Source organism: Poecilia formosa, unplaced genomic scaffold (genome assembly GCF_000485575.1).
Source record: "Poecilia formosa unplaced genomic scaffold, Poecilia_formosa-5.1.2 Scaffold15, whole genome shotgun sequence".
Lineage (NCBI taxonomy): Eukaryota > Metazoa > Chordata > Actinopteri > Cyprinodontiformes > Poeciliidae > Poecilia > Poecilia formosa.
Genome location: NW_006799954.1, coordinates 3847043 through 3862470, shown reverse-complemented (window position 1 = coordinate 3862470; position 15428 = coordinate 3847043). Strand labels below are relative to the sequence as shown.

At 38.3% G+C, this 15428-nt stretch overlaps 1 protein-coding gene across 1 annotated transcript in view; it reads left to right on the top strand.

Moving 5' to 3' along the window:
• Window positions 1–15428, top strand: part of macrod2 (mono-ADP ribosylhydrolase 2) — a 479923-nt gene that overhangs the window by 444428 nt on the left and 20067 nt on the right. Inside the window, exons 11-15 of the mRNA XM_007546309.2 lie at window positions 3022–3081; window positions 10196–10234; window positions 10664–10699; window positions 11919–12077; window positions 12215–12277. Of these exons, the coding sequence (XP_007546371.1) occupies window positions 3022–3081; window positions 10196–10234; window positions 10664–10699; window positions 11919–12077; window positions 12215–12277 (357 nt within the window). The remainder of the gene's footprint in view (window positions 1–3021; window positions 3082–10195; window positions 10235–10663; window positions 10700–11918; window positions 12078–12214; window positions 12278–15428) is intronic.

Sequence of the window (15428 nt, the reverse complement as noted above, 5' to 3'; positions counted from 1 at the left end):
GAGTGACAGAATATTTCATGGTTGCCTTTTCACCTTAACACCTCCATTAAAGCAGACAGAGGGTGAGTGAGCGCCGTAGCGCTGGCTTGTGACAGTGATTTGCTGGGTTTTATGCGGCAGACGAAATTGAATGTTTATGCATCTGCTGACAAGCCGAATCCCTGGCCTAACTCATCTTAGTATAAAAATACTTCATGTCAGGTGCGTTACACTACAAGAGCTAATTCCCCCGACAACATTCCGTTCATCCGGCTTATGGCCACAATGCCTTTAGACCACCTAGAGCGGTGACAAAGAGACTACAGATTGGCATTCCTCCACAGCATAAGCCAGATGATAGCACAAACATGACTGTCGGCGCATGATGCTTTTATCTCCACCACATCATGTGGCACGCAGCCCAAAACTCCCAGATGTTGCTTATCGGGATAAACTATTGACATTCATCCATGCACTGATGTCCTGAATAAGCAGCGGCATAAACAAAGTACCTCATGGAATTGTGATTGTGTGTGTTGTTAAACAATAGATGCAGCATAGTTTAGCTTTGTTGTCGCTGCTGAAGAGATTTATTTCTGTGAAAAGCATTTTCCTGCCTGCAGCAGTTTGCTCTCTAGGGAACGTTGCACCTGATGATGTTTTCCCTTATAAAAGAGAAGATCCAAATTTTTCTGCTGCTGATGCTTTTAAAAAAAAAAAAAAAAATCTCATAGCACACGTGAACCCAACTAAGCAGAGAACACCATTAGTTTTACTGTCTGTTGGAGAAAGTGGCCACATTAGAGTAAATGTAGAGCTCTGGGTGCTATCAAAATGTTTTTCCTCCCAAAGTCACTCCCATGATTTGCCAATTACACGCATCTGTGTTTTCAAAGGGAGTCCATTTTGGGGCAAACATAAAAGAGCTATTTTATACGTGCACTGTAAAATGTGATATTTCAAAGTGAAACTGTGTGGACGTAATGGCTGCATCATAAAGATTTGGCTCAGACCAAATGCATTTTTAGCCCAGACAGCCTACACTATTTCTATAGAGCTCCTCACTAGCTGTTTTACATTACAGACTCTATAATAACATACCATCAGACCATAAAACGCCAGCTGAAACAATTCCTGATAATTCCTAGCTCTCTTGTTTTATCATACCATTCCTGTCCTCGTCCAGTTTGGCCTTGTTTGATTTCCCTCTTTGTGGGTGCCAAGAACTGGTCTTTTATTCCACTCCATCAGCCAGAGTTTGAATCAGTCAGCTTTGGAACCAACTCAAAGCGTCAAATGATTTTTATGCTAACGTGGAATGGTGCTTTTGGCTCACACAGTGGTCTGGAGATGGTCTCAAAGCCTCACATTCTTCCCTCCTCTCCCTCTGGAGATTTCCTTTTTATGTTGTTGGTTTTATTTCAGGCAGGTAACAAAGCCACAGAAGAGAGTTGTACGGTCTCCTCAGAGGCACGCCGAACTTAGGCAGCCAAGACTGAGTGTTGTTTTAGGATGTCAAGTTTTTTTTTGTTTTTTTTATTTTCTAAATCTAAATTGAGCCCTCATGCATTGATTTACAAATTATTCAAAATAGTAAATGATTGATGCATTTAACTGTAATGTATTAAATTAATGGCTTTGCATTAAACCCTCACATGCTTGCACATTATGAGAGATTACTCCAAAATTAATTGTGCAGTTGGTTGCACTTCCTTATGCATATAACTTGGTCAGTTGGCATTACAGGATGAATTAGATTGCATTATATTACATTTGGACTTTGATTAGACTGCATGTCATTAAATAGGCAGTATTATGTGTTTGCCAGGCCCCTCGTGCCATTTTATAGCACAATCAAGTAACTATGTTACCTTCAGTTGTAATAAAATACCCCCTTTAACATACAGTGAAGAAGTATTTGCCACGTTGCAGCTTTTTTATGTTTTATATTTACTTTATTCACATTTCATAACCTGGTTGAGTAAATGTACAACCATTCTTCAAATAGTTGTCTCACTTGTTAAAAGGACGATATTATGTATTTTCTAATAAAAATACTTGATTTATAGCCCAATCAAGTAACTATGTTACCTTCGCTTGTTATGAAAACACTCTATATATCAAACAGAACTTAATAGAATGTGACTTTTAAATTGGGCCGCTGTCTCTTTAAGAAGCTCCTGCTATTTCTGACACTCCTTTAGCATGTCATCTCAATAATGCTTGCCATCACTATGGTGTTAACAATCATTCTTAGGAGCATTGCACTGAGAATTGGCTTGCATGATAAACTCCACAGATGCGCCGTTTCACCAGGTGTTTGCTAATTGCTGCTGCTAGTCTGGAGGAGCTGAGTGGGGCAGAGTGCTGGGTTGTGTTGCTCTGTTGGGTGCGGTCTTGGCTGGGGAGCCATTTCCTAGGAGGAGCTCTGAGTATATTGGAGATTCAAGGATTTTCCCCAAATCATGAATAAATCAGAGCAACACTCCTGGTATGTTTTTGATGAGAGAATAACATTGTAACATGACATAACACTCAAAAAAGTCTATTTTACATCATTCTGCCAGCTTGAAACTAAAAACTAGGCACTTGCTTGTTTTCTTACAAACAAAACTGCCTTTGCAGTGTATTTATTCTGACATTCCCATAGAAATTAAAACGGGATCGATTTTGGACGACCTTCTAAGGATTTCCATACTCAACTTTTCCAGCTCGACAACAAAGACGAGTTTTACCTTTGATACTTTTATCCAGCTTTGCAGATACATCTTAAACACCTTATGGAGATAACATTTTGAATATCGGCGTCTACGGAGAACACAAAACAAAATGGTAAAATGCTTTGGGTTGAGCTAAGAAACGTGTTTATTTTAGCATTTCAGACATAGGGGTTGTAGGATAAGTTTTATTTACTCATGCCAACCCACCTGACAATTTATATCGACAAGACCTGACAAAAGAGTTGCATCTTGTTGCTTTTTGTGGATAGAGACGCATCAGTACCGCATGAGTGAAGCACCAACTCTCATTGTTTATTTACAGACAGCACACCTCCATCAACAAAATCTACAACAAAGGAAGAGGCAGAGGATGGCGAAAAGGGTGAGCGTGTTACTAAATCTATATGTCTGCCTGTTGTCTGTTTGTCTTCTACTCCAATTCTTTTTAATGTTGAGCATGCCAGGCAGCGTTACTGGTAGTGGGAGCCTCTTACACTGATATGTGTTTACAGAAAAATTTTCCAGCATGTCTAAACTAATGGAATGTGTTTTTGCTGGGTAATCTCTTGCTCTCTGATGCCTCGCTCTCCTCTTTGGGGAAATGAATAGAGGATGAAGCTTGGTCCTTTTTTAAAAGAATGTTTTCTTTCGGGCAAACCTGTTTAGGAAGCCATTATCTGGCTATTCTGCAGCTTCAGCCCCTTTGGATGTGTAATGTTGAAACAATTATAGGCTTCTCCAATACGATGGACCAAAGATAATGAGATTCTTACACTGGAGGGCGTTGGTAGGCAATTAAAATTGTACACCATCCATTTGTCTTGAAGCCTTAAGATTGTAGGAAGTTTTTGAAGATAACAGTCATGCTTGTTTTCTTTGGAGAATCTGCTCCTCGCGATCCTCTGGACATCGCAGTCACTTGAAGGGCGACAATACAATTTACGCTGTAAAACAAAGCATAACAAGTCATCTTCCTCTGCAAGTTACCTCCTCTCTAATCCACAACCGTAATTCAGGATGATTCTAAAAATTCAATCACCAGCATTAGAAGGGCATAAGCATTTTGTAATAATCTTTAGAAATCCTAATTTATCAGACCCCGCAGCTTAATAGTAACTAATCCATTCACAAAAGGCCTTGACGCAGCTTCCCGGCTTGGGAACAGTCAGTCCTTGAGACAACCTCTTTCAGAGGAAGGGAATGAAATGATTTTGTTCTGCCTGCACTGTAAAGGTTAGGTGTGGTTCAATGTAGCACATAGGAGGGATTAATCTTAGCAAACGCTCAGATGTCAAGATACCACAGAGCAGAGGAACGGTGAGCTGGAAAAGCACACTGTCAGCTGTGTGAGACGGGCACCCTAAGATGCTTTAGAACAACAGAGAAGGAGCTTCCTCCTTTGAAAACACACAGCTGTATTTTACTGTATCCTGTCTGTACTGGGGTTCTGATGAGGTGTCATCGATCTGGGGGGGATTTTATTTTGGGTTTTTATTATTATTTTTTTATTTTACCGAAACTGGTACCTGTCAGTAGATGTTAGTGGATCCATCATATCCATTATGCTCCTCAGGGGGTAAATGCATACGTTTTACTGGGTCCCCCATTAAGGTACAGAGGCGTTCTTCACTGCTCCTCTAAGAATAATTCACTGTTGGAGGACTGCAGGTTATTGTAGGGCTTCCCTTCTCCCTCTGTTTCATACACAACACATATAAGTAATTACTTTTTCACCTTACAAGCAAAAGCCCTCTGGGCCCCTATGGGCTAAAGGAAGAAAATGGTAATAATGAAAACCCAGCATATTCTGAAATTCAACTAAAGCTGTCCAGTCAAAGTCCCTTGAATCTGATAGAACATCTGTGGAGGGAGATGAAGATTAGGGTGATGGCAATGAGGCCTTCCAACCTAAAAGACTTGGAGGTCATCACAAAAGATAAATCACCAAATTACAAGTGGACGCATGCAGAAAGCTGGAAAGCAATTTGAAGAATGGTTTGATTTGTTGTAACTCCAAAAAATATTTTTCTATTTATTATTGAGAAGAGCATAAAAACAATTTAACATGACATATTTTTTTATGAAGCATAATCTTTTTTTTTTTTTCAAAAGGTATGCTAATTTCAAAATTTTAGACTGTTTTGAGAGATTCTTCATTTCCTTTCAGAAAGCAAAGCTGTGACTCAACGGGAAAAAAGACTTTAGATATAAATCTGCTGTGGGATTAATTTGGACTTTGACTTTATACTGTGTGTTAATTCCACACAGACTCTGTTGCCACTTTTTGAACCAGGATTTTACTGGATTTGTATTGGATTTTATTTAGAGATATCGAATTAAATAAATGTAATAGATAATCAAGCCACATGTCAGATTCATATTTGTAAACATTTTTGGCGACAATCTATGTAAATCTAAATCTGAGTTATATTATATTATATTATATTATATTATATTATATTATATTATATTATCCTTCTTTCCATTATCTTCTGATGATCTGGGGTCGGGTCGCGATCATGTCAACATATTAAGGAAACGGTTTAATTCATTTTAAGGGCATAAATCATGAGGTTTATGTTAATGAGTGGCTGATGAGTGTAAGTAGCTAATAAATGAAACCTCAAGCAATCAGAGGAATTTGAGAAATAGTGTCGCGGATCAACAGTGTGTGTGGGGACGAGCTGTGCTGTGATAATCCACATGAAACAGAAGCACAGCATGCACACGCTGCAAGTTACATAAATAAAAGTGGGGGGGAAGGAAAGGGTGGGCCACCCGCTGATCCAAGTGCTGGCACAGAGGTCTAAGGTGAAATATAAGCTCTTTGAGAACACCTCACAGTGTCTATTATCTGATATCAGGTTGGAATTAGTGAGATTAGTTGATGTCACAGGGCAAGCCACAGTAAAATGTGAAAACTGAGCCAGAAATCAATGCCTGGCATTGGATGCATACTGAGAATAACCTGAGGGGGAGCGAGGGGGATGATGGTGAAAGATGGCGCATCTCTGCGCGGGTGTGGACAGATATGTAGATTAATAACACTGTGTGGACTGACAGCCAGCCTCTCCATGGGATGCCATCTTTTACGCTGTGGCTGCCTGTCAAACGTGGCTCACAAACGAACTTGCACTTTGCTTGCACACACAGATTTCACATGCTGAAGGTCTCAGAATGATCGCTTTGGGTCATCCCAGAGCTTTTTTTTCCCCACTTTACATGTCTCATGAATTTTTTAAGGTCTCTCTTCTTTTTGTCTTTTGCTTCAGTGGATTTAATCAAAGAAACAACAGACAAGGCTGTGGGCCTATCTGAGCCTATCTGATGAGTATGTGCAAAGTGCTGTGGGAAAGTATTAGCCTACTTACAGTTTTTTATTATTCTGTCAGTTTATAAAATATATTTTTATATTGTACAAGGATAAATAAATGCATTTTTCTAATAATTAATTTTATTAAGTAAAAAAAAACTATTAAAAACAAACAAAAAAACAAATATAGTACCTGTCTAACTTACATGAAGCAGGCTGAAAGATTTCCAAAAGATCTTTTGATCTGCTTCATGTTGATAGACAGGTCTCATTGCCGAAAGATATTTTGGTCCACAGTAAATGCAAAAAATAATAAATAAATTACAATAAAAAAACATTGAAAAAAGGCAGTTTTTAAATGATTGCATTTATCAAGGCTAGAAAAGGCAATGCAATTGCACCTATGATTTAAAAAAAAATAATCTAAAAAAAGTATCTGTTTTAACAACGTGAAGTAGGATAAAAGATTTCCAAAAGATGTTTTTCCCTGAGTAAATACAAAATGTAATTTGAAATAAATAAAAAGCTCTGCAAACCCACCGAAAATTAAAAGTCGCTTCAATGAAACTTCTTTGTCAGCCTGAAGTGGGTTAAAAGATTGAAAAAATATAATGCGTTACTCTGTGTTCATCAGATTTCATGGCTCGGATTCAAAAGTCATTTCTAAGGGTTTTGTTGAGCCACAGTGAAGGCCATTATCTGCCAGTAGAGAAAACATGGAACAGCGGTGAACCTTTGGCAGGCTACCATATTTAGATCAAAAGCACATTAACAAATCATTCAGGAGGTAATGAAAGAATGTAGAACAGCATCTACATTGGCATTGCAGAGCCAACTGCCTCAGTCAGTATTTTGGAAAAAGTAAAAGAACATGGAGAGTTCTTAGGCAAAAACCACTGCTCACCAAAAACAACACAAAACATGTTGATGATCAGCAAGACTTTAGGAAAATATGCTTTGGACTGAGAAACCCACCAGCTCTTCACCTTAAACTGAAGCACACTTTTGTTATGCAGCAGAGCAATTATCCAAAGCCCCGCCAGCAACTCCACCTCCAGAGGGCTGGAGGGCTTTAGAAAATCAGCGACCACACACCAAACCAGTCCAGTTTGACTGAAACAAAGCAATTCTTCAAAGAGAAATGGGAACCAATTCCTTCACAGCGATGTAAAAGGTTCATTGCTGATTATTGCAAACTTTTCTTGCTAGTAACATTGCCGCAACAAATTACCACGTTATGAGGCAATTCCTTTTTTTGTAACCCTTGTAAATGAAATTATCATTTGATTTGTTTTCATTTGCTACTTGGTTCTTTTCCTCCAAAACATGAGATAGATAAGCAATCAGGAGAAGTCTGTAAGGGGAAATACTTTTTTACAGCACTGTAGGTGTTTATGGGGATTTAATATTTACTGTTATTTGCTGAATGTAAACACCACTTCAACTTCCTTGACAGTATCATCATCACTTTTGGTTTACTCAGTGGTCACGCAAGTAGGACACACGAGGTATGCTGCATGTTAAGACCTAAATTATTAACGTCCTTGTAATCCTGCTGGCTTTTATGTTAACATAAATAAATCATTCAGAGTGAGTAAGATTTGTCTTTTTTTTTTTTTCTTCTTTTTTTCAGAAATACACTCCAGCCTTCTTGTTTTGTGTACAAAAGTGCAGCAGAGTGGCTGAAATTGCTTTTTTGTTCCTACATTTCTCAAAGCAGGTTTCATGGACGTATTGACACTGGAAATGTTGTGGTGTTTGCTGAAGCCTCCTCTGTGAAGTATGTCAGAAACTGATTCGCAGCTGTGACAGTATCATATGGTGCGCTCTGGTAAAGAAAGCTGTGACAATGCTGCCACCTGCTGTTCGGGGCGTTCGGGTCTGGGGTTTCATTTTGTGAGGAGAGACAGCAGTCTAATTGATCCCAACTTGGAGCCATTATAAATCACATCAACCCAGAATCTACTCTGTTAGGAGTTGTATGCGAGTGAGTGTGCGTGTGTGTGTGTGTGTGTGTGTATCCACAATCTGTCCCTTTGCATCCTCTATCCCAAATAGAATACTGTTCCATTCAATAAGCCAAACACAAATGATCAAATAACATGGAGGAAATTACTTTTGGTACTTTGTCATATCTGATATATGGTTAATAAAGATCACTTTAAAAAGCCATGAATACCTTTTTTTTTTTTCACAGAGAACAGGTTTAGGATGTTTTCGAGGCTTGGGAAGTATTATTCTGACACAGTTCTTCCTGGTGAAGTACTCTTTTCAGCCCCCCTGTCTGTGGCTTCTTCTCAAAATGCCAGTCATGATTAATACAAAGCGCTGCCATCTGTGTGTCACTGGCATTCTGCGTGATGGACAGAGGTACTTGGGACAAACATGTGGCAGTGGTAGGACTGGCCTTTTCCCCCATTTAATAGAGGTTGGCAGTTTTATTGTTCTGAGTGCATCACAAAATTGCATAGATATGAAAAAATGGCCTCTTGCTGCAGCTTGTTAAAAAAGCAATTATAGAAGCTGCACAATAGCCATTGTGAAGCATGTTCTCTTATTGGTGTCATGGCTTTCATTTACTCAATTTGTCCAAAATGTCATTGGTTTATGTGTGTGCATAAATGGGAAAGTGCGGGAGGAAGCAAAGAGGGACACGGAGGATGAGAGCGGCATATATGATGGCAGATTAATGTCTTATAAAAATATATACGCATATTTTGCCTTTTATGCTGGCATATTATTAGAAGCTGTTTAACATAGGGAGATGGCGACGTGTCTGCTGACTTTAAGAGTGGTGATGATATGCATGTAAACTACGCAACTAAATCTAAATCAAGTGGTATATGGTGAGCCATAAAACTTGTAACATGATCCATTAAATATACAGCTTTATTTTATTTTTCCAAGAGTGGAGACCCATCATCATCATCATCATCATCATCGTTACTATAACTGCTCTACACTGAAAGCATGCAGTGCCATGCCAAAGTATTCATATCCCTTCAACTTTTTCATATTTTGTCACATTACATCCAAAGACTTCAATGCATTTTATTTAAACTATATATGATCAACACAAAAATGCATGATTGGGAAATGGGCAGGACATGGTGGATGAGTTCAACTGTTTTACTCTCAAAAATAAGAAAATAAGTGTGTTGTGTATATTTATTTAGCTCTTTTGAGTCAATACTTTATAGAAACCAACATTTGGGGTAATTTCAAGTTTTTAGTCTTGGTTTATGTTTCTATCTACATCTAGATAGTGAAGGTTTTTCTCTTTTTTTGTTGTTGTTTTTACTAAATATCTCAAGCTCAGTCAAATTGGATAGAGAGCATATCTGACTGGACTTTAACTACGCCCTGGTTGTGTGTTTAGAGCTGTTGGTCTGCTTGAAAATGAACTTCCGCCCCAACATTTAAATCTTGCTGCCTCTGACAGGTTTTCTTTCAAAATTACTCTTTGTGTAACACAAGCCAAATTCTTGTTACTGTTTATACCGAACAAGAGCATCCCCACAGCATGATGCTGCCATCATCAAATGTCACAGCAGAGATGGTGTGTTTTAGTGTCATCTGACCAGACCAACTTTTTTCCACAAATTTAATTTGTCCCCTGAAAATGATTTTTCTGCTGCCCATTTCCCACCAAGACCAGATTTCTAGATGTAAAAGCCAAGTTATCTTGTCAAAAGATTTTCTCACCTGAGCTCCTCTGAACATGTCATTGGCCTCTTGGAGCTTCTGGTTAAGCAACCTCTTTGCACTTGACACCACTTGAAATCTGCTCGTTCTAATCAAGGCTTTGCTAAAATATATCCCAAACTTCATTTAAAATCCCTGGTAAGCGCCAACCCTCAATGCTTTAAATTCTGACTTAGTACCATAAATTCCCATAAAAAGCTTCCAGATTGAACAATTTCCATAATTTTTATTACCCTGCCCTGCAGGTGTAGTTCACCCTAAAGCGTAGATAAAGTGCCCTGGACTGATAAAACAAACTTTCTTTGTGAAGCACTTTGCAAAACGTGATGTCAGCTCTACTGAAATGAGTCCTTTGCAGAGAGAAGATGAACACTGATGATTAGTGTGACTCGTTGCTTTGTTTTCCTGATATGAATAGCTGGCATTTTTCACATTCATGCTTGTACTTGTATGACAGCTCCTTCCCCTTCTTTTCTAGGTAAAGAGGAAGCTCATGACGAAGAGGAGAAGAACGATGGTAAAGCAGCTCCACGCACCATTAAAACATGTTCTCAGTCTCTCTGCTTCACCAATGCTTCTTGATGCCATTTGTCATCAAAAAATTGAATTTTTTATTCATCTCTGCTCAGCCTTTCCTTCCTTTTCGACATACAAGAAAAAACGTCTCTTATCACTTGCTTGGAACAAAGAAATCCCTCAATTATGTATGGCTTTAGAAGTGACATTCTTTCTCTTTTCTTTTCTTTTTTTTTGTCTCTTAATTTATGCATGTCTTTGTGGTTCCATTGCTCTCATACTGCAGTACAAAGACAAAGCTGTACAAAGAGTTGGAATAAAAAAAAATGCTTTTTGAGGCGATATGGAAAGTCGAATCATTTCGACTCTCTGCTTCAGTGCTGAACCTGAATGTTTTTCCCCTTATTTGAATTCCTTCTCTGTTTTTCAGAACCGGAAGACGAAGACATGCCGAGTCAACCCCAAGGTATGGTTTAGTTTGGAGTCCAATCTTCCAGGACAAACACTGGCTTTGATTAGATGTGATCATCTTAAGTGTAGATTTCCACCTCACTAGCCACCACATCCTAAAGTAGCATGTTGACCTGCTTCCCGTCTCTGTCGGAAACTGAAATTCAGCTTTGGTTTTTCTTTCTAAGCTTAAAGTGTAAAGGTACTGCATGGACATTTTGTTTAAAGTAGAGCTATAGCAGAGCGATTCTAGTGCAAATCTCCGAGTACATCAGCGTGGAGCATCCCAAAGCTCAGATGTTATTTCTTGAGCTGTGCGGGTAGAGGGTATATACGTGTATCTGTGCATTTTCTTTTGGCACATTGGCAGCCATTAACTTTGAGCCAGAACCGTTTCTCTTTTTCGAATATCCTCTGTGCTGCTGGTATATAATTAAGATTCGGCATTTGCATACTGGCAGCGAGCGGCGCCTCATCTCTCTTCTGTTTTTGTTTTATTCAAATCCCATGCCATTGACAGTGATTTGACAGATAGAGCCTCTCTCTGCATGAATTTTGGAGGCATTCTGTGAGCAAGTTCTAGCAAATGCTGCCCTGGGATGCTATCCAATATCTTGGATGTGTAATTACCTTCTCATGAGACACAAACAGGGAGTTAAGAGCAAAAGAGACCAGCAGGATAATTTAACAGAAATTGCTCCACACAGTACAGTGCTTTACAAAGGTAATGGCACCCCTTGAACTTGTTCAACTTTTTTGTCTCATTGCCACCCATTTATTTATTTTTTTCATTTTATGGGATAGATCAAAAGTAAGTGTTATATTATTGCGAACTAATACAAATCGGAAAAGTTTGATGTGTGCGTGTATTGTGTGTATAGACATAATTAGCTTTTGCTATAATACTTTGAGCTTAATTTTTACACTGTCACCTATATTACAAGAATAAATGTACAAATGTTAACTTTTGAAATATCTTATTCAGCAGCCAATATTTCCCCAGATTTTGTCTTTCTTTTAGTCTGAATGTCTTTTCCTGTCATCTGTCAAACTCCATTTCAGCAAAAAGAGAGACCAAAGTGTTACTGTATAAATGTTTTAGAGATTTCTGTCAGCAGTAATGGAGTATGAGGTTATGTTTCTGCCACATATTAAAAACTGTCATGTGACACTCAAATGCCCCAGTTAATCATTCAACACTCTCTTCCTATTATTTGTTTTCTAACTATTTAAAGATGAGGATGAAAATTCAAACAAAATGGAGTCGGAACAGCAACAGAATGACGAACATGAAAAGTGTGAAGAAAAAGAAGAAGAGGAGAGCAAAATGGTCACTAACATCGAGGAAGATGACAATAAACAGGACACCAGCAAAGAAAAGGAGGATAACAAAGGTATATTTCTAACAGAAGCTTTGGTACAGCTGACCATTTCCTTTAATTTATCTTCTCTACTGACTCAAACAGATGGTTAAACTGTCCTGTGAAGGCTTGTGTCAAATTAAACAACATATTTCCTTTGTTTCCATCAGATCAAGAACAACTTGTCCCAAGGAAAGATAACGACCCACCAGATCCCAGCATGGAGATGGAAGGTAAGATCCAAGTTTTTTTTTCAGTTGATTTGATCTTATATAAACTAATTGATAGTTTCAATGAGTCTTTATTTAGGTGATTTGTCTTTTCTAAGCTGATCTTTTTGATCTCTAGAGTATCATATAACAACGGTTGGTGGATTTGTTTTAAGATTGTAAGTTGCACTATTTTTCCTTTGAAATCAGTCTGGATCTATTTCACCAACCCAAAACAGGAGCCTGAGGTGGCAAAACACATTTCAAGAAACAGCCTTGGTGGAGATGCTGGAAGCAGCAAATCAACAAGCTGCACTAATAATCTAAACTATTAAACAGTGCATTTCACAGCGATCTCTAAAGATGTGTAAAAGAACTTCAAATAAGTTCATCTTTTAGTTAAGTAGAATAATTTCACATATAATTTTTTTTTCTATGTGGCACTTAGGGTCAGGTTGTTTGGATAACTTTTCTTCCATAATAAGTGAGATGATCATTGGAAGACTGCTTTACATTTAGTCAGGCAGGTTATGAAATGTCATTGAAAATCATGAATGTAAGAAAATATAAAACACAAAAAAATAAATAAAAGGTGGCAAATATTTTTTCACTCTGTCAAAGTGGGATTTTCCTTTTTATTTTTTAATTTTTATTTTTTTGCCGCTATTAAAGAAAGAATATTTGAATTGATGATGTTACTTATATGGGGGAAACTCTGCCTACTTGATTTAGCATATTAAGTCCATGGATATTATTGATTTTGCATGCACAATATTAATGCAGCACAGCAGCATGAAGTGTAACCTGGGCTAATATATATATATATATATTTTTTTTTTTATATAAAAAAAAAAGGCTGAATCATATTTAATGTGTTCTGACAACGAGACCCCTGAAAAGTATTGTGGGTGTAGCCACATTTGATAGAGGTTACTTGTCTTTGCCACAAACTCAAACGGTGAGCATTAAAGTTGTTTCAGGTAGCAATTTTATGCCATTACTGTGGAATATTACCAATGATTTTATTCAGGACTGGATCCAACAAAGTCGAAAGGTGAAATTATTGAGAAAGATTTTAAAAAACAGCATGTAATTTGGATCAGAAAGGGGCTTTTAATGAATCTCTCAAGGTTTCTTTGCAGCTGGTGTTTATTTATCCGGACTCTTGAAAGTCTGCTTTTGGTATATGAGCATCTCTTTTTAGTGGACGTTTACGTTTCTGACCACACATCCGTCTTTATTTGCCTCCAATTTTTGGTGGCCCCTCACTCCTTGAGCGCATTCTCCTGAGCATTAAAGGTTTGAATTTTAAACCCCGGCTGCCCGTCTTCCATTTTTGCTCGAACACAAAGGTTTGAGTCACTTTCTCACCTCTGTTTCACTTTCCCTTTGACTGACATTCAATTAATTTGTGGAGAGAGAGTGAGTGCTCCTGATGGAGATGAGATAGCCTTCTCCATCCTCTGTGAAAAGCCAGCAGAATTTATCCTACCCACACTACAGACTTTCCTTCCCTGAAAAGCTTCACTCCAGCCTGTTGACTGTCTCGGCTAAGCCTGCCACTATCTGTCACTGTCTTGCGTACCATGGGCTGTGTACTGTTTGGCAGGACTGTCAGGCAGTAAACAGTAGTGTCAGTTCTGATTGGAGGCAGATTGCATTTTGTATAGAAAAGTAGGGGCCTCGGCCAGACTTCTGCCTAAACTGTTCCAGATATTAAATCTCTTGCAGGCCGGTGGAGAACAGCTTAGCCGTGCGCAACCAGCTATTCACAAGACAAGACCAACTGATCCCAGAGCCAATACCTTTTATTAAAAATAATAGCTGTAATCAGGCTGCCTACACATGACGGTGGAAGTTAAATCTGCCTTATTGAAAGCAGTAATAAAATGCCTCACAGTGACGGGAGGGATTAATAGTAAATCAAACAGATTGTGACATTACTGAGATCGTTCACGTTATCAATGATAATTATTAAGGACTTAATATTAATTAGTTATACTTTTGTGCCAACAAAATGATTCTGGATGAAGGATAAATTTGCCCCGGGCCGTGGAGATTGAAGTACTGGGCGTAGATGTTCAGAAAACCCTCACAACTTTCCCCCTCCATCCTAAACAATTTCCTTAAAATAAAAGGGGCAGTTCAAGATTTTTTATGTGAAGTTCTGTTAAAAAGGTGTAAGCAGTTAACATCCTACCTGCTTTAGATAATTCTCTTGAATGTGTACAGGTAGCATAAGTCCAGATTAGTTGGTAGCAAAAACCCAAGCCCTGAGGTGCAGGACCAAATTGAATTTAGAGGAAGAGTTGGTTGAAAACACGACAGATCCGATAAGAAAATATGCAGTTCAACAGCAGATCTTGAGCCTTGTATTGAGGATTCATTTACATTCAGCCAACTCAAAAATGTATAAAGTTGTGGTTTGACAAAGCATGAAGAAGGGGTATGTAATCACTGGTGCGTGAAAATCTGAGTCATGTCACATGGAGCTATGAGGCGATTACATTTCTTAAATGTCTTTTTGTTACACTTGACAGGCTGTGTGGGCACATTGTGGCATTTTATAGACTTCATTATTACTTCATCTTGAAAACTGAGTTTCCCGTGTCTTTGTCCTGTACATTTGATGCTTAAAAGTAAGTAGAGGCAAGATGCCTCCTCCAGGCAGTCTTTCCAAACAAGCTATTCAAGCCTTCTCATAATCGTAGTCATGAACCTTTAAAACATAACTTGGGAATAGAGTCCTGTAGAGTTAGATGTGGATGTAAGGGTTGTTTTGTAATTTTTCTGGAGGATTGCACAGCTTGACCTCAAGTTAAACCTTCAGAAACCTTCAGTTTGGGGAAATTCAGCAGATGTTGGGGGGGGACAAACAGATTTCTTCTCTGTAAAATAATCTTTCTTAGACTGATAGAGAGCAACACGTTTCTCTGAACTCATTAATATCAACCTTTTCTGGCTGTGTGCTGAAACAAACCTGGATGCGGTGGCGCAGCCAACCGCCCAGACATGAACCTTTTAACAAGGTCTGCACTCTTGCTCATCATCCGTTTAATTAAGTTATTTGATTAGCAGCTTCTTGGAGCTAATTTCAAACTTAATTCCTGTGAAACCAGTGAAATTGTTTCAGAAGTTGTTGTTTTTTTTTTTTTTGGAGAGATTGTTTTTTATC